The sequence below is a fragment of the Rattus norvegicus genome, chromosome 15 (genome assembly GCF_021556685.1).
Source record: "Rattus norvegicus strain SHRSP/BbbUtx chromosome 15, alternate assembly SHRSP_T2T, whole genome shotgun sequence".
Taxonomy (NCBI): domain Eukaryota; kingdom Metazoa; phylum Chordata; class Mammalia; order Rodentia; family Muridae; genus Rattus; species Rattus norvegicus.
This window is the reverse complement of record NC_141548.1, coordinates 59,959,724-59,983,613: the sequence shown is the minus strand read 5'-3', so window position 1 is coordinate 59,983,613 and position 23,890 is coordinate 59,959,724. Positions and strand designations below refer to the sequence as shown.

The window sequence follows — 23,890 nt, the reverse complement described above, 5'->3', positions numbered from 1 at the left end:
AGCTCTTGGCAGTGCTCGTGCCTCAAACTCCAATATGCAAGTTTTAAACAGCACAGCACTGTGATGTGTTCCCCATGAAGGTTTCATTGTGGCCTCACATTTTAGAGGCCTACCTGCCTGACCTCTGGAATTCTGAGACCAAAGGTGTGCACCACCGCAACTTATCAGCAAGGATCCCAAGGCAACAGCAATAAAAGAATCCATGAGCAGCGATGGAGAAATTATTTGAAAATCTAAAACACTAAAGAAAAAGTCAGGAAACTTTTTATAAATTAAGTGAGACAACATGCCATGTGTTTGAAACATTAAGAGCCATTTCGAGAAATCGAGGCTGATACAGGAGACCTACCATAAATAAATTCAAAGTCAGATTGGGATATAGAATGAGCTCCAGGCAAGCCTGAGGCTCGCTATGGGGCCATCTCAAAACAAAGAAACAAACTACACAAAGGAAAGGCATGTGCATCTTGGTTAGATCAGATAGCCATTTTGGATGCTTAGCCCTAGGAGAAGCAGTTAGTGTGTCAGATAGTACTTCAAATTGGGGATTCCTTGAAAGTTTCTCAGAAGAGAAGGTCTTCCACCAGGGTTTTCCCCAAGCTGCTGCACGTGGGAAAGGAGGCAGCTTTCCCTTCTTTGCCTACACAGTATTTCCATCCGTCCTAGGTTTCCTCTGTATGCTGTAGAGTTGTCATTTACTTAGCAAGAACCAGTGAAGACTGGCTTTGCTCTCCAAGTTACAAGCCTGAGGATCTGGCTACTGAATTCCGTGTAGGGCAGAGTTGGCTGCAAGGCTAAGTTTTTCTAAGTCACAAATACCCTTTTCACTTTGAGGAATTAGTTGCCTCGCTCCTGGGTATGAAGCCATTTAATGTGTCTTTAAGCAATCAGCCTCCTTTCGAAGAGTAAGAAGTGTAATCCTTCTTCACCAAATAGGCATGGGCGACAGGCCACCTTTCGCTTCAATCACCCTTGGCTGGATTCTGGAAAATGTTGCTGTGTAAAACCTGAAAGTTTAATGTGTGGGTTGAAGTATGCAATAGTCTTCAAACTGACCCGTAGCTGTATAGTGTGTGGGGAAGAGAACATTAACCATAATCACATCTTTTTTTTTTTTTTTAAACTTTGGTCCCAGCTTGTGCCCTCTGTCTTCTTTACGTTAAAAGGAAAGTCTGAACTACTATGTTCTACCTGAAGGCCCTATACTAGGGGTCTTTGTGTTGCCAAATCATTAGATTTGTCTGTGACCAAATAGCCAGACCGGAATAAAGGTCACTAAAAGGGCATTATTTCGTTTTTGGCTGTGATGGGCCTTCTGTACTCTAGGCACTGATCTGGATCTCCAGCCAAGGCCATTTAATGTTATTGCTTCTTAAAAATTTCCCAGCAGTATGTTCTTGTAGGTACAGAATTTCATATTATAGGGCCTAAGGACTTTTGAAGTCCATTTCACCCCACACTTGCCTTTACTGAAAGGAATAACCATGTTTGAGAAACATAGAGGCACTCTCAGGCTGAAGGACTGAAAGGGATTCCACATTTTTAGTATAGTTAAAATCTCTTAGAGCTGGCAGCAGTCCCAACGCTGAGCCAAATCATTGCTGGCCTTAAGGTTGCACCTGGAAAGAAACAAAGCTCCAAATCTCAGTTTCCAGGAATTGCCCAGGTCAAGGCCAAGTGACAAACTAGGAGAGGAACCTGAAGGAAGGCAAGGGCTATAACGATTGCTCTATCAAGGAGAGCCCCCAGAGTCGGTAGGGACTTCTGACTTAATTGGAAAAATCACTAATAGCACTGTGAAGAAGTTCTCATTGGTTGACAGCAGGACCCATCCCCCACTGTGTAGGATTTTTGAGGTTTAAGGTGCATTCTGCTCTGCTGCAAGGTTGCTCTTCCCGACCAGTTAAATAGCTGGTTAGGGAAGCCTTGGAGCCCAGGTTACAGCCTGTGGATTCTCTTCCTCAGACCTTATTCTGGACTAGGGAATGGTGCTCTCTCTCTCTCTCTCTCTCTCTCTCTGTCTGTCTGTCTCTCTCTCTCTCTCTCTCTCTCTCTCTCTCTCTCTCGTGTGTGTGTGTGTGTGTGTGTGTGTGTGTGTGTGTGTGTGTGTATGAATGATATATATGTATATATACATAGACATATATATTTTTTCTTTGCTTAATACTTTGTTCACATAGTTGACTCCATTCTTCCAGGCATTCTGGATGAGCACTTCAGCCTAGACATCTATTTCAGCATATTGTCATCTTGGGCTGCGTGTCCTCTCTTGTTTCTTGTTCTCCCCACGCCCTTCCCAGCTTCCTGCTAGCCAAAGGGAATCGCTCTTTCTGAACCAAAAGTTCTCAGAGCGGAGCTGAAACCTCCCGGAAAATGCTCTTCTCTTCCGTGTGCGCCGGATGGGGGTGGTCCCGAAAGTAAACAGCACAGTAGAGGAGCCGAAAGGACCCCAACTCCCGAGTAGAGGTGGGAAAGTAAGGTCTTAGCCTTGGGGCTGAGGGTCCTTGTGACCCAGTGCATCTCCCAGGCAGAGGGAACTTTTACTTAACTGGAATTGCCACAAGGCTCGAGTTTGTGGAGGGATTCGGGGTCCAGAGGTACACCCCAGGACGTAGGAGGTAGCTCCCTGTCCGCCTTTCCTGAAGGAGCCTTCTCCTCACTTTTGCTGCCTTGAACCAGGGGAGGAGTCTCGTCAATGTCTGACCTGCCGCGACTTGCTCTTGCCTATCTCTCCAAAACCTCTGAGCCCTCCAGACCCTAGGAGGAGTAAGAAGGTGGTTGTCAGAGGCTTATCACGACTTCCATCCTCTCATTCCGGTGCTGGTCATATCCTGCGTCAGCAACCCCAGAACATTCCAAGGCTGGGTGCACAGGCGTGAAGCGCGCAGAGGACGCAGGAAGTCTCGGCAGGGGCGGCCTGTGGTCCCAGGTCCCCTGTGCTGCGCGGCGGGGATCGCGGAAGATGGCGCCAGCTAGGCGCAGGGCTCGGACGCTCGGGCAGAGCCCAGCAACTGACCACAGCCCCTCGGGGCGCTGCTGTGTCCCTGCAGGAATCAGAGAGGATGGCCGTGGCCGGCAGCCAGCACCACCCTCAGGGCGTCGCGGGAGGAGCGGTCGCCGGGGCCGGCGCGGTTTCCCCAACTGCTGCAGGACCCGGAGAGGATTCGTCCGACAGTGAAGCGGAGCAGGAGGGACCCCAGAAGCTGATCCGTAAAGTGTCCACCTCTGGACAGATCCGGACCAAGGTGAGGCTGGGCCGGGGGCCTGCGGGTGGGCTGTGGGTAGAGGGAACGCTCCGGGAGATCCCGTGCACTTGTATCCGGAGAAGGGGCGCGGGGGCGCGGTCTGGATGGGGCGTGGCCTCACCCTTGGGGCTGGACGGTGCTCCAGGGATTCCTGCGGGGGTTTAAGAGCCATCCAGGGTGTGTTCCGGAACTCCTGGCTAGCCATCAGAGCAAGCGGCTTGAGGCAAGGGAGAAAGGTGCAGCCGGGTTGCGAGTTCCCATCTAGGAAACTTAAAAGGAGTTTGGTTGTTCACCCCTTGCGCTGCATGCGCTGGAAGACCTGAGGGAAGCTGTATCCCGCCAGCCACCGTGCGTTCCCACCCACAGCAAGCTGCTTGCTCCTCTCAGTTTCTCTGGTGCGCTGTGCCCACTGGCTGGCTAGGCTTCTGTGCTACAGGTTCCCTCAAAGTGCAGAGCTCAGACATCCACGGTGGTTCATCACAAGTTACCTCTTCAGGGTATTGCCGGGTGTGGTAATGCTTTTGTGGCTTTGTGTGATCAGTCTCAAAGTTGAGCTTTCCTTTAGTGGTGAGCAGACGGCAGGGGCTACTGGGCGTTAACAGACTTAGTCTAATGTTCTTCTAAGTTTAGAAGTCTTCAACACCTAGGCTGTTAGTGGAGGAGTTAAAGAATTTGAGTATGGAACTGATTAAATTAGTGGATGCTCCCTCTGGTAACAGATTTGCAAAAGTAATTCATTCTACAGTTATTTCATGACAATTAACTTCCTAGGGCTTATGGGAGTCGTCCTTGGAAACAGTTTGGATTAGTGTTTGTTTGAGCACCTGCTGACAATGGCTGCAGTTTCTAGAGTCAAGGGTTGCTTCAGCTGTGTTTACACGTCTTGGAGTTACTTTTTAATAGAGATGGATTTTGAATTTTATAGCATTCGTAATACTTCTGGATTTAGATTTTTTCTTTTTTGAAAACTGAAACTAACCAATATAGAGTTTTTACTAACAGTGCTTTTAACATGTAAAATCTTTTTTTTTTGGTTCTTTTTTTCGGAGCTGGGGACCGAACCCAGGGCCTTGCGCTTCCTAGGTAAGCGCTCTACCACTGAGCTAAATCCCCAGCCCAACATGTAAAATCTTAATCTAAAAAAAAAAAACCCTAAAAGACTTAGTTAAAGAGAAAAATGGCAGGTTTAAAAGATGGCACACCATATATTTACATGCAATGGTCAAAACTCCATGCATATTACTATCAAGACTGGCTAGTAAGGTTTATGCCATTTGAAAAAAATTAGGGATGGTTCCTGCTTCTGAGGGAGGAAGGTGAGGCCAGTGGGGGAGTTAATTCAAGTAGAACTGCTAAAGGTGACAATGGGTTCCTAGTTTTGGGGGATTATCCAGAGAAGAAGAGAGACACCCTAGAAAAATGTAGGTATTTCCTCATCTTCTCTGTAGGACTGTGAGATGAGGCTGGCGGGGAGGCTCAGACCTCAAAGCTCAGTCGTTTTTGAGACAACACTAACAGTTCTTTCTCCGTTATCCTAAAGATACAGCAAGACCCGCTAAGTATGATGGTTAGGATTACTAATAGTGCCTTTAGCCCTGCATTCATACACTCATACATGCTACATGCTTACATGTAGATGTGTAAATATGCCCCTGGTAGAGTAGTGTAGGTAGACATATGGCCCATAGGTGACTGTGTTGTTCGTAGAACTTGAAAATAGTTCAGGACTGGCGCAGTGACTCTGTGAATTGCTTACTGCACAAGTGGAGGACCTGAGTCAGAGCCCCGTTACCCATGTGTCTTTGCTACTTTTCTGTTGCTGAGATAAAAATACTGTGACCAAGAGAGCTTATAGAAGATTGTTTGGGCTTTGACTTCCAGAAGCATAAGAGGTCATCCTGCTGGGGAGGCAGCATGTGACAGGCATAGCAGTAGAAGCAGGAAGCTGCCACATGATGAACTGAAATCGTGGAGCAGAGAGAGAGAAAGAGAGAGAGCTCTCCAACTGAGTGATGTGAAGCTTTAAACTCCCAAACCCTGCCTCCCCCAGTGCTGTACTTCCCCCAGAAAGGAACTCCTAAACCTTCTTAAACAAGGCCACCAAACAAGGATCAAGTATTTATATTCTGTAGCCTGGGGGTGTACAGGGGTGGGGGTGGGGTGGGAGTGGGGGGTGCCGAATCAGAAGGATCCCTGTGAGTTGTTGGCCAAGCCAGTCAAGTCCAGTCAAGTTTAGGGATCAACCTTGTCCAAAAGTTAAAGAGCAAAGTGATTAAAGAAGCCAGTTGACCTTTACCTCCTTGATTACGCACACACCCACACATAAATATCCTTCCACAAATGACTGTATAGTCATTAAATACTTGCAGTGTGAATATTAACATTGAAGCTCACTGACTTTAGTCCCATTAAGATCTCAGGATCAGGCTGCTGTTTGATAGGCTGTTTATAGGGAGGAACAGCAGTTTGGGCTGGGGAGGTAGCTCCTTGGTAGACTGCTTGCTAGCATGCATAAAGCCCTGGATTTAATTCCTAGCACTGCTTAGAAACAAGGTACAGTGGGATGCATCTGTAATTTTAACACACAGGACACGGAGGCAGGGGAATCAGGGCTTCAAGGTCATCCTCATTTCCAAAGTGAGTCCTTGGCCAGCCTGGGCTGCAGGAAACCCTGTCTCAAAATCAAACAAACAAAAGGCTGGAGTTTAAGTAATTAACCTTATTTGAAATACTTTGTGTAAATATTCCATAATATTCTAAATGATTTGCATCTTAAAATGGACACTGCATCACTTGAAGCATTTGAAAAGTGTCTAGACATTTTCTTAGTTGAAAAAGTTGTACAAGCTGGAAATGGGTGTTCTAATTATACAATTCAGGAGGCTGAGGCAAGAGAATGGGAACTTTGACTATAGCCTTTGGTTTACCTTGTCAGGCCCTATCTCAAAACAACAATAATACATGTATATAGTCAGACATACTCTCTTAGTTAGGGCTTCATTTCTATGAAGAGACACCACGACCAAGGCAACTTTTGTAAGAAACAATATTTAATTGGGTCAGGCTTACAGGTTCAGAGGTTCAGTCCATTATCATCAAGGCAGGAACATGACAGCGGCCAGGCAGGCATGATACAGGAATAGTTGAGAATTTTACATTTTATTCCAAAGGCAAACAGGAAAAGACTGGCTTCCAGACAACTAGGAGGAAGGTCTCCAAGCCCACCCTCACAGTCACATACTTCTTCCCACAAGGCCACGCCTACTCCAACAAGACCACACCTCCTAATAGTGCCACTCCCTGCGCCAAGCATATTCACACCACCACACGTACTAACAGTACAAGAGACTACAGGGTTGGGATCCGAGCCATGAAAGAAATCCTATCTTGTCACTGACCTCTGGTTTCCTCTTAGAGGTGGTCATAAGTGCTGTCTTCTTGGGGTGCTTCCAGAAAATTTCTATGCACTTACAAGTGTTGTATATTATATATGTACAACATACATGTAAGGATATATAAATATATATGCATGTATACATTTCTGATAGCCAAATATCATGGCATACACTTGTAATCACAGCACTGGGGAAACTGAGGCAGGAGGATTGCCTCAAGATCAAGGCTAACCTGGGAGACCGTCTCTCAAAAATAGATATTTAAAAATATCACTGTCTATTTTTATATTTATAGATATTCATACATACATGTATATTGTATATAAGTATATATACTGCACATACAAATATATACTGTTTTTTAAAGAAAACTGCTACTCAGGACTGTTCTCTAATGGTCTTCTGTATAGTTACCATTCTTTTTTTAGTGAGAGTAAGCCATTAAGGTAAGCTGTGCCAAATTGCTCTCAGCAGTTCAAAATTGGCAAAGTGTAGAAAGTTTCATTTGATTGAGCTAACATGGTATGTGATCATGTAATTAATCATCTTTGTGGAAGGAAATTAGTCATTTTAGGACAGTACACTAATCTCGGCATTTTTTTTTTCTGTAGCAAATGAGCCAACTTTTAATATAAAGAATATGACTGTGTGTGTGTTGTGTGTGTGTGTGTGTGAGAGAGAGAGTGTGTGTGTGTGTGAGAGAGAGAGAGAGTGTGTGTGTGTGTGAGAGAGTGTGTGAGAGAGAGAGTGTGTGTGTGTGTGAGAGAGAGAGAGAGTGTGTGTGTGTGTGAGAGAGTGTGTGTGTGTGAGAGAGCATGTATGTGTGAGAAAGAGAGCGTGTGTGTGTGTGTTTGTGTGTGTGAGAGAGAGACAGAGAGTGTGTGTGTTTGTGTGTGTGTGTGTGAGAGAGAGAGAGTGTGAGTGTGTGTGTGTGAGTGTGTGAGTGTGTGTGAGAGAGAGACAGAGACAGAGAGAGACAGACAGAGACAGACAGAGACAGACAGACAGATGCTAGGCATTGGTGCTGCCCCAACCCAAGGGTAAAAGTGTGCTTTGAAGGGGAAAGTAGTTTGACAGTGATCTATATCTTAACGCCCTCCTCACTTCCAGCTGTTGGATGTTTTTGGTCCATTTCAGTTTTCTTCCTGTTTTCTAGGTACATCTTTTTTCTTCTTTACTCATTCTTTGTTTCACTTGTATCTTTTCTCCTGTCAGCAGGTAGTTACATCTAGGTTTCCATGAGCTAAACAGATAATTTTGTATCCAACTTAATTTCCCAAAGGCAAAAAACTCTGTAGGAGTGAAAGAGATGCTGGCTTGAAAAAGCCAAACAGGAGCAGTGAGGTTCCCATTTTCTGTTTCTTCCCTGGTCTCTCCGGCTGCCTTTTCTGTATGTCCCCTGTAGGGTGGAGTCCCCCTTTAGACTTGGTGCTATAGAGCACGTCATATGCATTTCATAGGTACTGTCATCTGAAAGGATGTCACTTCAAACTCTGAGCAGTTAGGTTATGGATGTGAAGAAGAGCGTGTGAGCCTTCTGTTGGCATGTGAGTGCAGTCATCTTTGATTTTGCAGCAATGGCGGGATGTTGTTCTGCTTGCAGGCAGGCATGGTTAACTGTCTTACAGTGGTGCAGATGGATGAGAAATCTCAGTGACTTTCAGCCATTGAATTTCCACAGCCAAGGTCAGGAAGCTTTGTGTGTCAAAAATATCTCCTGATTAGGTAATCGGGTTCTTATTCTGTTTGACATTTATGTGTATTTACATATTAATTCTGAACGGCTATACATTGTTCTCTAATTTGGCAAAAATGCGCTCAGCACAGAACACAGTTAGCCGATGAGTATCTTGGTTTTAATTTATCCGGAGAGTTTATCTGTAGCTTTATGGTGAAGGAATTTGGACTTTTGTTTTTCTTTGCTTTATGAGATACAGTTTATGCAATCAAAATATTATAATCTGATGCGTTAGTTCACAACTTTAATCCTACTACTTGGGAGGCAGAGGCAGGTGGAGCTCTGTGAGTTTGAGGCCAGCCTGGTCTATTTGTAAGTTCTTGGCCAGCCAGGGATACACAGTAAGACCTTGTCTCAAAAACAAAAAAACAAACAAAAAAACCAAACTGACCAAACCAAACCAAAACACTCTACCACCACAGATTGTTATTATTATTTTAATTGTGATTTCTAGGTGGAGGAGACCAGAGGGCATTTGCTCACTGATTTCCAAATTGTAAGACAGTGTCTTAGGAGGTCATGGGGGTTTCTATCCAGTGCTTAAAACAAACAATAAGCTACAAGGTATCATTAAGAATCTCCAGCCCTCGTTCTATGTGGCAATACTGGAATCAAGATCCAAATAAGAGGAAAAGGGAGAAATAAGACCAAAGATTTCCAGACAATTGGAGGCAAAGAGGAATGTCTGCATTTGACCAGTTCATCTGGGGCAGAACTCTGCCTACTTTCCCAAAGATCAGATTTTGGGCTATTAGGATTTCCTCAGAATTGCTCAGCTCTGAGAATGATGGGCCAGAGAGGAAGGTGGACGAGAGGTGGAGTGATGTTTCTCAGAGTGTGCAAAATTTCATTTGGATTGATTAGGTAAGGTCTGGACTATAGAATAAGTTCTACTGTAACTGTCATGGTGCTAATCCAATGATTTCATACTGTTGTGAATATGAAAAAGTCCTACCATGCAACATAACATATGCTTATAAAATGACTTTCCCTTCCCCGGATGCCATCAACTATCAATATCAGCTCATAATTTTTTGTCAGTAATACCTCAAAGAAGAAAAAGGATAACAAACTGGGTGGTAGTGACCGCATGTCTTTAAGTCCCAGCACTCCAGAGGCAGAGGCAGGCAGATCTTTGAGTTCAAGGCCAGTCTGGTCTACAGAGTGAGTTCCAGATCATCAGGTATACACAGAGAACCGCTCCCCCACCCCCAACCAAGTAAATAAACCAGAGCAGCCAACCCACCCCATCCCAGTAGCTTCTCTGCCGCTGTCAGGTGAAGTGAGCCTGTACTCCAGTAAAAACGTCATTTAAAGAACTGGAATTTGCACGTCATGAAGTTCTCTGGGTTAAAAATACTCCTTCAAAAAAAAAAAATCAACCTGTTTAAATATGTAAAACCCTTCCTCACTTGTGGACTGTGTTAAAATCAAGTGCCAGCAGGATGTGGCTGCTGAGATGGTCTGTGGCTCTTGCTGGCCAAGGCTGGGCTCTCCCAGAAGACTGAGCTGGTGTGCGGGTAGGCTCTCAAAGCCATCCACAGTTAAAGCGTTGCTGAGGGGTTGGGGATTTAGCTCAGTGGTAGAGCGCTTGCCTAGCAAGCGCAAGGCCCTGGGTTCGGTCCCCAGCTCCGAAAAAAAGAACCAAAAAAAAAAAAAAAGAAAAAAAGAAAAAAAAAAAGCGTTGCTGAATATCAGCATATAAGGCACCAAATAAAGCTAAATTTCAATCCATTTGAAAAAAAAATCTCGTCTTTGTAGAACATTTTATTTTTAGCTTGGTTTGCGTCTTTGCTTCCATTTCAATGTGAACTAAATGTAGCCTGGAAACTCTGACTCTTGGTACAGTAGTATATGGTACAACAGCTCTCCTTCTCTGTTAATTACAAGTCAAACATGACGGCCCGTTATTAAAGATAAGAGGCATAAATAATTTACTGAACCTTTACGTATAGCTTAAGATGCGTTGTTTCAGCATGTCTAAATTTAGAATTCTTCGGCTTAGTCGAAGGTTACGTGTGTGCTGTCAGGGTGGCTGGGAGAGAGGGCAAGGAAAGTTCTGGACTCCCTTTGGCCTTGCTCTGATACTGGATTAGTTGGACTTCACTCACTCAGGAAGTGTTTATAAGGGAAGGTTTTAATTAAAGAGAGTTTGCTTTACATCTAAGAATAGACTTTGACAAAGACCATAACATGTTAGTACATAACAGTTGCCCTTGACAAATGTGGTTTCATTCTGTGACTCTTTAGCCGTTTGAGAAACATTTGGCCTCGTGGGTTAAGATGGCTGATGGTTATTACAGATCACAGCTTTAACAACATTCAGTGTACTCTGGTGTTTTGCTTTGTTTTGTTTTGTTTTGTTTTGTTTTGTTTTGTTTTGTTTTGTTTTGTGGTGGGGGTGGCCATTTTACACAGGTGAGTTTTTAAATTTTTACTTTTATCTCTTGAGACAGGGTCTTACTCTGTAGCCCAGGCAACTTGGAACTCAAACTTGCAGCAATCCTCCTGCTCCAGTCCCCTAGTCTTTGGCTTACAGGAGTGAGTGACCTTGCTCAGCTCTTGATGCTTGAAAAAAGTATCTTAATTTTCAGTTCTGCGTATGAGTGTGTGTCTGTGTTTGGATATATGCATTTGAGTACAGATGCCCTGGAGGGTCAAAAGAAGGTGTCAGGTCCCCTGGGGCTGAAGTTATAGGCAGTTGTGAGCCACCTACGTTAGTTAGCATAGGAACTGAACTCAGTTCCTCTGTGGGAGCAGTATGCACTCTTAACTGCTGTCACTGATTTTAAATGAACGGGAGTGGCAACAGCCCCTCTCCCCTGCCTTTGAACTATCAGACGGCCATGATATAATTTAACACTAATGACTCTTTAAAGCTGACCATCACGGCTCATACCCATAAGATCTGTTCTTGGTAGATTGAGACAGGGGAGTTGTCTTTAGTCCACTACCAGTTTGGGATCTTGGCTTTTGACAAAGAATGGAAAGGATTCTCATTCGAAGGCTGGATTCTCTGGTGTCCATTTTACTACCCACTGTGGGTCACGTGTGGTGGGGACATGGCTTATTCTTATATATTCGTTGACTATTAAAATCCTGCAAAATTTTGAAGCAGTGTGGGAGTTTGTACTAATAGTCCAACTTAAAATGGCATGTCTGTTCAGGGACAGACTGCTGTACGTTTTCTTTTTTAGATCAAATAGTCAGGTGGTAAAAACTGGCCTCTAAAACCTGTCATTTTTCATTCCTCAAAAATAAATTTTACTCATATTTTTTCCAAAAATATATCTTAATAGGCCAAGTGGAAAATTACTTCATATGATTCTTTTAAACTGTACCATGACCTTTTAAAAATACCGCCGTACCTTACAGAAGTGAAACTAAGTTTTCTTTGAAAACCCGTTTAACAAGTTAGGAACCTAGAAACATTTTCTACTAAATTAGTACTTCTGAGGATTAAAAACAACAAAGGAAAACAAACAGATTCAATGGTTTTTATTAATCTTAACTAGAATTCATGAAAGGTCCAGCTGAATTTTTTTTTTTTTTTTGGTTCTTTTTTTCGGAGCTGGGGACCGAACCCAGGGCCTTGCGCTTCCTAGGTAAGCGCTCTACCACTGAGCTAAATCCCCAGCCCCACCAGCTGAAATTTTTTAAACCTGAAATATTTCAAGTATTGACTTCTGCTTATCAATGAAAGGATATTCTTGCAGTAAAAGGATTCACTTGCAGAAAGGTATTATGAAATCTAAAACATGGTGAGAGATATGATCCTAGGTTTAGCATATTAATAATGGAGGGGAGGTGGGGAGATGAAAGAGAAGGGAGGGAGGCAGAGAGGGAGGGAGAAGCCAGGAACCTACTGTAGGCTCTCATGCTGCCCCGGACAGTTTCCTTGCCAGGGGACAGTTTCCTTGCCAGGGGCGCTGGGGCCAGAACACCAGCCATTAAAGCTCTCTGCACCACACTCCTTGGGGTTCGAGGGTACTGAATAGAAGGCTGAAGACCTGCTTTGAGGTCGGGCCCTACCATTAATTAATTCAGCAGTTAAATTTTAGTGTCAGACTCAGATTTTTTTTTTTTCACCTAAAAACTTAGGTATTTTTATCCAACTGTTAAACAAGGTCATTTGGCTGGTCCCAGTGGTACACACCTTTAAGCCCAGTCTCTATGAGGTCAAAGTCAGCCTGGTGTATAGTCAAGGCCATGAAGGGAGACCCTATCTCAAAAAGCCAATTGAAACAAACAAACAAACAAACACAGTCTTTGTAAACAAAACACTAGGGGGAAAAGTACTCTCCTCTATCGGAAATAGCCAAGCACAGTGGTGTGTGCTATATATTCAGCTACTCAGAAAACTGAGGCAGGAGGATGGTTCAAGGCCAGGGGTTTTAGGTATGAAGAACATAAGACCCCCATCTCCTTATAAAAAATAGCCCAAACAACCCTCATCCCTAAAAAAAAAATAAACCCCACCAAACATACAGAGTGTGAAATAAGTACATAAAAGGTATGTCTCTCTCTGTCTGTCTCTCTCTGTTACACACACACACACACACACACACACACACACACACACACACACACACCCCAAAGGGGGAGTGCTAGCCCAGGAGATCTTACCAGCGTGGGCCATCACATTCATTTGAGAGCATTTTCTGTACTGCACATCATCGTTTTTAATCTTTGTCGCACCTCGGTTCACGCATTCTAAAAATATAGCAGTTGGAGTACTGTGGTAGGTGCCAGGGATAGCACAGGAAGCCAGATAGGCAGTGTGAGTGCAGAGCGAATTTATGAGGGTATAAGTGTGAAAGTGCAAGGCATCTGTAAGAGGGGGAGCGCTGCAGAAGATGAAGTGAAGGCCCTGCTAATGGGGCGTTGTGGGCAGAGCTGAGGGAAGAGGTGTTCTCCCAGGAGGCGGTGTTCCAGCTGTGTGGTGTGGCCCTTCAGAAGAGCCCTCCATAGGATGGAGAGGTCAGTGGCGCTGCTGTGCGAAGAAAGCCAGAAGCTGGCGAGCAGAGTCAACAGTAAGATGCCCTGAGTAGCTCTTAACTCAGTCTCTGTGCATCCCTAACGTTCACCTGGGCGTTGGACATCCTTCTGAATTTTATATCGGTGCACGCACTCAAAGGCTGAAACCATTGATTTGTAAGAGGAAATTCTAGGATGGATAAAAGGACAGACGAGAAACTCATCAGCATAGACCTGTCAGAGGTGCAGAGTGTCTGCCATTGTTACTTCTGGCCCAGTGGTTCTCAACCTGTGGGCAAGCTGGTCAGCAGCAGTTCTCCATGGCCTGTGTGTGAGCCCTGACCCTGACTTCACTCAGGGACTATGATGTGGAAGTGTAAGCTGAAATAAACCCTTTCCTCCCCAAGTTGCTTTTGGTCATGGTGTTTCGTTACAGCAATAGTAAACTGAACTAAGACAGGAGGAGCTTATAAAGAATGCTTCTGTAAACATGGGGTTTTACTGCTTCACAATTTTAATGTTTCGCACATCACATGTTTACAATGCACTGAACTCCTCAGCTTGTCAACCTATAAGCCAGTGATTCTTTCTCAACCTGTGGGTCACGACCCCCACAGGGGTCACATCAGATACCCTGCATGTCAGATATTTACACTATGATTCATAACAGTAGCAAAATTACAGTCATGAGGTAGCGATGGAAATAATTTTATGGTTCAGGGTCACCACAACATGAGGAACTGTGTTAAAGGGTCACAATGCTGAAGGCTGAGAACCACTGCTCTGGCCAATCATATTAGACTCATGTCTGTTTCCAGAGCAAGGCAGGTGTGTGTGTAATGTGTGCCTGGGTCATTCTGCCCACGTTCTCTGTTTCTCTCCCTGGTTTAATTCTGTGTACTTTTCTTATGTTCTACACTCTGTGTCAGGCTTTGTTTTGGTAAAGTATGGATGGGCGGCTGTGCGTCTAGGAGGAAGGTTACTAGACAATGTATGTGGAGTGGGCAGCTTTCGGACAGGACATTCTCGTAGCTCTGGTGAGGGATGAAATAGATGTTCTCAGCACATCCGTCATAACAAACCCAGAAGGTACCATGATGACATCCTCACCTGTAGGGTCCACATAGAACCCCAAATTTCACCGGAGTGACAGCTGCTTCTCAGGGGATCTAAGTGAGACACTTAGATTTGGGTTACACAGGTACAAAGGCTCAAGGAGTTTTTATTCCTTTGGCTTTTTTGAGGCAGTGTCTCTCAAAGGCCTCCTGACCCTTCCCACCCCCACCTTCCAAATGATTTCTGAAGACTGAATAAGCATCAGAATTTTGAATAACCCTTTCTTTAAACTGGGTTTTCTTGCAGAACTTGGGCTACCTCTCGTTTTTATTCACCTCTGTACAGTTGAAATGATAGGGGTTGAACAGTACGTTAGAATGCAAGGGAAGCCAGACAGTTCTGGGTGGCTTTAAAGATCATAGGAAAATGGGGAGACCCATGTACAATGTTTGAAAGCATGTTTAGACAGTTTCACAGCGAATACATTATTGTGAGAATAGTGTTGATCTCATGAACCCCTGAACAATTCTTGTGTTACTACAGTGTATTTACCCTTTCTCTTTCCTTCTTTTTCCATTTACCTCCCTCCCTCCATCCCTTTCCTCCCCCCCCTCTCCCCTTTCTTCCCTCCCTCCTTCCCCCTCTCCCCTTCCCTTCCCCCCTCCCCCCTCCCTCCCCCCCTCCCTCCCTCCCTCCCATTATCCCTTCCTTCCTTTCACCTGTGGACTTATTTAAAGGAGGAACAGAGCAAGGAGAAAGAGTAGAGGATGCAAAGAAAAGCTGTGATGTCACCAGCACTACCCAGCAGGCTGTGGGGCCAGGGTTCTTGGAGCGCTGTGTGTGGGAGGACTGCTGAGCAGGCAGGAAAGGCTTCGAGGTCAGCGGTGGGGTGAGCAGACAGGTTGCTGAGACACTGTCCCTGACAACTTAGCACCATGAAAGCCTATAATTAGGCCTTAGATGCAAGTTACTATGTTCACAAGGAAGATAGAGTTGATGTTCCAAGCTAGCAAGTTTGATCTTGAAAATAAAGTCAGAATTTAAAAAATTGTGTAGATGGCAGTAGAGAAATGAAGCCAATAATTGGAGAGGGATTAGGAGATCATGCGAAGGCTTTATTTAAGTGAAATCATTTTTAAAACCTTTTTAATTTTCGTTTTCAAGTGTGTGTGTGTGTGTGTGTGTGTGTGTGTGTGTGTGTGTGTGTGTGTGCGTGCGTGAGTGCACACATGCAGAGATGTTGTGCAGGTCCCCGCTGAGGCATCATACCCCTTGGAACTGGAGTTACAGGTGGTTGAGAACCAGCTGACTTGGGTGCTGTGAACTGAACATGGTTCCTGTGTGAGAGCAGCAGTGCCCTGACCCCTGACCTCTTCAGCCTGGAAACAATTTTTTTTTTTAAAGAAGTAAAGCTGTGTGAAACAAGGAGGACTGTCTTTGGGAGGGCAGAGTAACTGTAGCAAAGAGGGAAGGCTGAGTCTTGCAAACAGGTTGTGAGGCCTAGGAGCCCATCAGCTTGGCTTCAGCATGAAGCAGAAGGAGGAAGGATGCTTCTGGAAGTTCTTTGATAGCTTTGATTTTTCTCAGTAAAACAGGAAGCTAAGTTACAGCTGAGAATCTGGGGAGAGAGGAAGGTGAGGAGCGTTGATCAGGAGAGGAAATCCCCGACTTGGAAAAAGGCTTATCAAGGGACTGAGGAATGCTTTAGGTATTCTAGTTTGAGGGCCCTTATCCAGGAAGATCAAGTAGACCCTGTCAGCCTGGCATGGGACCTGATCACTGCAGGGGTGGAGTAAATAAGAAGCTGTCCTGGACAGGATTGCGTGCAGGTTGTCTAGGCATGTCCAGGGAAGAGGGGACAGGGAGACTGGAGGGGGATCCCCCAGATCAGAGGTCACAGAGTGAGTTCTGGACACGAGTGACTGCTAGACCCAGAAGAGACAGTTTAGAGATGGAATTAAGGCCAAGATTGAAGCGTTGTTCAAATTTAAAAAGGAAGAAGAAAAATGAAAGTCTGTTAAAAGAACCTGTGCAGCTTCAGTGATTGTAGATGTGGTTTATTAATGTATATTAATAAACATATTAATGTATAGGTTTGGCTGGGGGAAACCTTCAGATTAACCATATGAAGTTTGGTTTATCTTCTTCTGTAAAATACAGAGAAGAGTTTACTTAGAAAAGGAAAAGGAGATCTAAAGGCTCTGGGGTGCACTCGGTGCGTGCGTGTGTGCGTGTGTGTGTATGTGTGTGTGTATGTATGTGTGTGTATGTGTGTGTGTGTGTGTGTGTGTGTGTGTGTGCACGCGCACTGGACAGCAACTGAAGGCCCCAGTGTCTCCTTATGGAAACCTTAGTGGGATGCTGTGGGTCGATGAGAAAAATCCCTCTGCTCCTGCCTAGCACCCAGGAGATGCCTGCAGCCAAATGTCAGGAATCTTGAGGTGATGGCACTTTTCCCAGTAGGGCACTCACTTTCTTAAGGAGGTTGCATGTGAGCAGGGCCATAATGAAATCTTTACAGCTATAGGCAGAGAATTCTTGTCTGTCTCTGATGAGCCAGAAGCCGGAGGTTCTGATTGAAAACCTGTTTTGTAGATTGATTGGGTCTCATCTGAGGAGTAGAGATGTGGTTTTTTTTCTTTTTTCTTTTTTTTTTCATCATAGATGTTAAGATTCCACAGTAAGAAGAAAAGAATGTTGAAGGCGATCCAGCCTGTCTGTAGTAATAAACACATCTTCCTCATGGCCATCCATTTCTGTCACAGCCATCCGAGCAGTCATGGCTGTTCTCTTAAAGCAGAAGTCACCCTTGCCTGTTGGCTCTTCCCTTCTGTGGGATGGGAAGGAGAGTGAATATAATGGAGGCCCAGGGGGAAATGTCAGTGGTGACATTATTCTCTAAGACTCTGTGTGTATGAGGTAATCCCGAGGCTGGACCAAGTAAGGTAGATGCTTGGTTTCCTTGAACGTAGGAGCTAAGGGAGATGCTTCCTGGAAGATACTTGGATGAGAAGGACCAGGCTCCTGTGTGAGTAAGAGTAATAGAATAGCCAGTGGATTCTGGCCCTCACTCTGACTCATGATTACCCATCCATAGGCTGGCAAAGCCAGGGGGACTCAGTACAATATAAACGTGACGTGCTAAGCCTAAAAGTGTCAAGGCAGTAAAACTTGGTGCCTACAAAGTATTATTTGTAAGACCCCTGTCTTAGCTACGGTTACTGCTGTGATGAAACACCATGACCAAAAGCAACGTGGGGAGGAAAGGGTTTATTTCACGTACACTTCTACAGCACAGTCCATCACAGAGGGAGGTCAGGGCAGGAATTCAAGCAGGGCAGAATCCTGGAGACAGGAGCTGATGTAGAGATCATGGAGGGGTGCTGCTTGCTGGCTTGCTCCCCATGGCTTGCTCAGCCTGCTCTCTTATAGAACCCAGGACCACCAGCCCAGGAATGTACCTATCCAGAGTGGGCTGGCACCTCCCCATCAATCACTAGTTTTAAATAAAAATGCCCTGTAGGCATGCCTACATTCCGATCTTTGTTTTTTCTTTGTTTTTTCTTTTTTTTCCGGAGCTGGGGACCGAACCCAGGGCCTTGCGCTTGCTAGGCAAGCGCCCTACCACTGAGCTAAATCCCCAACCCTCCTACATCCCGATCTTATGGAGGCGTTTTCTCAATGGGGGTCTCCTCTTCTCAGGTGACTCTACCTTTCGTCAAGTTGACAGAAGACTAGTCAGCACCACCCCCACAAATGAGCATTTCGAGTGTGTATTGATGGATATGGAATAGATAAAATGTGGTAATACATACAGTGGGGTATCACTTAGACTTATACAGGGAGGAAATTCTGATATATGTGTGGATGAGAACATTAGACCAAGTGAGATAACCCAGTCATGAAGGAAGAGCAGGTGAGGTCAAAACCATAGGCACAGAAAGAACGGAAGGCCTGGCGAGGGAATGGTAGCAGGTGATTGTTAATGAGTTTTGCTTTCAGATTCAAGAGTTGTGTGATGGATAGATGGTCATGATGGCCTCCCAGTGATACCTCATCCCCCGCACTGTTTAGTTACCGATGGTAAAGATGGTGATTTTCTGTGTATTTTCCCCATGATTAAAAATGTGTCATAAATTATAGAGAGAGAATATAGGAATGGCTGTCTATAAACTCAATGGTGATGTAAAGGTGGAAAATAAACCCAAGAAATGCACAGAAATTAACCCAAAGCTTTACTGCAGAACAAAGAGAATTTGAACGACTCCTGTGCACAACTTGACTTGTAAGTCTTTGTATAGTTACACTAACTAGAAGTTCACCTGACTTGGGCTCTTCAGCTGCTGTGGATATGGTAGTGATACAGGCACTCGCAGCAGATGCTGTAAGGAGCTTTCGAACGTTGTCCTGTGACCTCCACCTGTGCACGCTAGCATGTGAGTGCCCTTCCCAAACAGTTTTTTTTAAAGCCCAACTTATGGATATGAATTAAAATGTCATAAAACAATAACTGCATACAGCACAGTGGTGAAGAGTTTCCTAGCCAACCAGATATCATGGAACAGTGTAAGATTGTAGGACTGGGCAAGGCTTACACCTTGATCCCAGGACTCGAGGCTCAGGCAGGTGGATCTCTGTGAGCTTAGGCCTGCCTGACTACAGAGTGAGTTCCAGGCCAGCCAGGGCTGCATAGTGAGACCCTGTCTGAAACAAACAAACAAACAAACAAACAAACAAACAAACAGATTGTAAAACTAATAAGGTTTAGATATAGAAAAAATAGATTGTGTAACTGGAACAAAAAGCAAAAATGTGCTTGAAAATGTGTATCTTAAGTTCTTAAGTATTTCAACTCAGTGGCAACTGGGTCACCATTTAGTTAAAAATTTAAAGCACATTTCTTGTCCCACATTACTTTTTTTTTTTTTTTTTGGTTGAGTGAATAGTCAGACTTGTCATATATGAAATCATTAAAATCCTAGCCTAATTATAAAGAGATAAACACTTGTATACTTCAGGCAGAGAGTTTAAAGACAAAACACACACACACACACACACACACACACACAGAGAAATTAAAGTTTATTATATCCTGACATATTGAAATATATTATGAATCTGTTCACACAGCCAGTAAATTCCCATCTCTTCCAACCTTTAACCTGAAAGGTGTTTCTCATTTTTTTATGATAAACATGTCTAGTAACAGAATTGGTCAGATGAATTATGTCCACACATATTATTAAAAAATCTATTATTCAATCAAATGCCTCTCAGATTGAAGGCATTCGTATGTAGAGGATTAAAATAACCAACTTATTTTTTATCTCATGTTGATTTAGAAGATGAAATTTGTAACTCCCGAAGGAGAGATTCCATGCTCTTCTTATGTATGTGTTAGAGTACAAACCTTGGCAGAGTTCTGGGACGAGTGTGCGTAGTGTGTTTGGGTGCATATCCCTGTGTTTGGAGGCCAACGTCAAGCTAAGCTGTCATTCCTCGGGAGCCATCCATCCACTTTGTTTTCTCAGGCTCTTCCTGGGACCTGAGGCTCGCTGAGTGGCCTGGACCACTGGCCAGCTCCAGGGAGTCTCCTGTCTCAGACTCCCAGCGCTGAGATTACTAGTGCAGGCTACCATGCTTCTCTGCTGAGACTGCCGCCGGCCACCTCTCCCTCCTCCTGGTCCTCCTCTTCTTCCTCCTGCTCCCCTTCCTCCTCCTCCTCCCCTTCCTCCTCCTGCTCCCTTCCTCCTCCCCTTCCTCCTCCTGCTTCTCCTCCCGCTCCTCCTTCTTTTTCATGTTATTACTATTATTATGAAACAGGGTCTCACTATGTAGCCCTGGCTGTCCTGGAACTCACGACATCGGCCAGGATGGCCTCGGACTCACTGAGATGCACCTACGTCCGATCTCTGACTTTTAATGTGGATTCTGGGGATACAGTTCAGGTCTGTGCTTATATTATACCCGGCAGTCTCAGAAGTATTTATCGTTTATTTCTTTACTTTTTTTTTTTGCTCATTCCCATTAATTTTTTTTGGCAACATGTTTGTTTTTATAATAAAAACTTTGGCTTTTGAACTAGGATACAGTTCATTATATTGCCAAAAAATGCAAAAAGAAAATTTGTGTTTTTCAATCTCCTCAAGAACACGGATTGGCTGTATTAGTAAAACATTTAGTAATCAGATTACACAGAGCTTCGTATTTCTAGAGGGAGATTAAATATTTTTGTTGGAGTAGTAAGAAATGGTATTAGTTGCTCACCAAACATTGTAATAAACTTTATTTCTACATGAAAGAACAATTGAATAATAGTAGCTCAATGCTTATAAAATAAAAACACATTAATCTTGTTTATTTACTGTACACATGAGTGTGCCACCGCATGCGTGGGGAGGACGGAGACCAACTTGCAGGATCCCAGGGATTGGACTTGGGCTGTCATGTTCGGCGCCAAGTACCTTGGATTTCTGAGCCACTCTGAGGGCCCTGATTCAGTACTTTACCAAAGAAGCCTAGTTCTTCTTTACTGTTAAAAAGGAAGATGACACCGAGATATTCGGAGCTGAAATTAGTCTGTTTAGCCAATTTTTAAAATTATAAAGATTAAACCTCAGTCACGGAACCAATAGCTTCTGAAGGAGTATGTTAAAATTTACCAGTCATTCTAGACACACCAGTCTGACTTGTAAATCGAATTTACCTTAAGGTTGGCCTGTGCCTTAGATGTTTTAGTATCATGTTGTGTCACCTTAGACGGAGGGGTAGGGGCGTCATTTAAGGATGTAGGACATCGGAGGGCGTCTCCCCAGCTTCAGAGGAAGGTAGGGCTTTGTCCAGCTCTTGATCTCGGGAGGGCTCTGTACACAGAGGTGGACGGAAATGGGGACAGCATCGGGCTCACTGCTCTTTGCATCAGGGTCCTGCTGCTTCCGTCACAGGACTGCAGGGCTCAGAGGCTCGCTTCTGTGCTTCAAAGGTCAGGATTTCCAGATGGACCGTGCTCCAGGCTCCTCCGTCTCTGTCACCATGGACTGTACTGGGGAAAAAGGCTCTGGGGAGAGATGTTTCCAGGCCACTGATCCTCTGTAGGTAGGGCAATCTGAGCACAGATTTTGTCTGACCGGTCAGCTTCGGAATGTCCACAGGAGAGAGGGTTTTGTCGAAACATCTCTGCAGAGGTACAGGCGGCACTCCACCTGTTCCCGGGCCTTGCATGTGTAGACTGTAGAATTCCAGGTGCTGGAGTGCGGCAACCACAGGTGCGAGGGCCATCTGTTAGCTGTAGATCTGGCTAAGCCAAAGTCGGCCAGCTTGACTGTCCCACTACTCAGCACTAGAACGTTCTCTGTGTGCTCTGCGATTTTATGAAGGAAATCTGGACCTCTTTGAAACTAGTGCATCAGATCCTTCACATCTCAAGTCCCAAGCCTGCTGGGCAAGCCTTCCTATACGTGTCTGTTTGTCCTCATCTGTATACCCAAGCACTAGGGGCACTTTGATCTCAGGTAGTTCTGGAAGAAACACAGACAACCTCGGGGTACTCAAAGCCTCCAGCTTCCTCAGTAAGGCCACCTTGTGAACTGTACCTGTGGGAAGGTTGCCCCCAGCTTCTCTGTTGTTGTCATCATCGTCACTGTTGAAATCTCTCACTGAAACTGGAGCTCACTGGCTGGCTACATTCTCTGGCCAGCCAGCTCTAGGGACCCACCTGCGTCATTAATCTCCTCCTCTTCGCACTATTCCACCTGGATTTTGTTGTTCTTATTATTAATTTATTTGTATGGATGTGTTGAGAAACATGTGTGTCTGCCTACCACGTGCAGGCAGTGCCTTTGGAAGTCAGAGGAGGGCGTTGGATTCTCTGGGACTAGAGTTACAGATGATTGTGAAAATGGAACCAGAGTCTTACAGAAGGGCAGCCAGTGCTCTTAACTGCTGACAGGCTCTCCGGCCTGTGCCTGGCTTTTTACATGGATCTGAAGCCTGGCCCTCGTACCTGAAAACCAAGCACATTACCAGCTAAGCAGTCTCCTTAGCCCCATCCAGGAGCCTTTGGTACAGTTGCCTGTGTTAAATGAATTCAGCATAGTATTTAGTGGAGTTCCCCCATATAATTAAAACATTATGGGAATGACTTGACATTTTACACTCACGTCTTCCCAACCTTCCAGTTCACCTTCTCAGTAAGGTGTTCATTTGTAACTTCAGAATTAACTTCCGTGTTTTCAGGTCACCTGTGCACAAGTTTAAAGCGACAAGAAGCCCGAGTTGCACATGTCCCTGAGGTGCTACAAAGGGTGTTCAGCTGCCCTTTCATCTCTTAGTTTGTAAACAGACGTCCTGGGCATCAACTCACAGGCACGATCCTGTTTTCGCCATTCCGGTCATACCCTTCCTGTTTCAAATGGCCCTCAGTGTCTTCTAACGTGTGTCTTACTTAATGCTCCTAAAAGCAAGAAAGCTGTGAGGTGTCTCATACAGAAAATGAGAACTTTCTTTTAGGCTTGAGGTACAGCACTTTCAGCACTAGTCAATGCTCATGAATCGTGTGTGTGTGTGTGTGTGTGTGTGTGTGTGTGTGTGTATGTATGTAGATTATGTACACACACACACACACACACACACACACACACCTCTCTCCTAAAAGGCATCTTCAAAGAGAAGCACATACATGCTAGTGTGTGTGTATATATGTATGTATATGTATGTACACACACACACACACACACACACACACACACACACACACACACACCTCTCTCCTAAAAGGTATCTTCAAACAGAAGCACATACATGCTAGTGTGTGTGTATATATGTATGTATATGTATACACACACACACACACACACACACACACCTCTCTCCTAAAAGGTATCTTCAAACAGAAGCACATGCATGCTCAGGTTTTAGGTTGGATATAAAAACTGTGGCCAGGCCTTTGCAGGGACTGTTGATGTGCTAAAAGAAAATCTTCTCTGTGCGCTCAGTATTGTTCCTTCAGTGGTGCAGCCATCTTATAGAACACAACGGTGGCAAATAGTGTGGACCAGTTGCCTGTGAAATTTCAAAGGGAAAGTGTTGAAAAAGTACTCGTGTTGAAACCCATTAGTTCAAAACCTGTCAATCAGAATAGCACATAGGGAAAAAAAAGTCTCTCTGGCAGAGTAGTAAGTTTGGATAGATTTTATTATGTTTGAATGTTCTAGTTTTCTGTACTTAAAAAAGAATTTTGGAGTTGGAACACAGAATTGCTCATTAAGATGACCCATTTTTCCTCGACATTAAATACACATTTGGCTTTGATGTAACCTGTTTATGTCACAGAGTAGAATATGGCTGTTAGCCCAGAAAGCCCAGAAAGGCTTGAGATGACAGGCATATATGTATATATATTATCGCGTGTGCTGGCACCAACAGTCTTCATTAGTCCTTAGTCATCGTCACTACAATCGATCTAGCGATCAGTAATACAT

The 23,890-nt window shown here is 44.5% G+C and overlaps 1 protein-coding gene across 6 annotated transcripts in view; it reads left to right on the top strand.

Annotated features, from left to right (window-relative positions):
• Dgkh (diacylglycerol kinase, eta) overlaps positions 1-23,890 on the top strand; it is a 169,521-nt gene that overhangs the window by 4,606 nt on the left and 141,025 nt on the right. For all 6 annotated transcript variants that reach the window (NM_001427603.2, XM_087586210.1, XM_087586208.1 and 3 more), the window contains 1 exon segment: positions 3,051-3,245. In NM_001427603.2, coding sequence (NP_001414532.2) covers positions 3,051-3,245 — 195 coding nt within the window.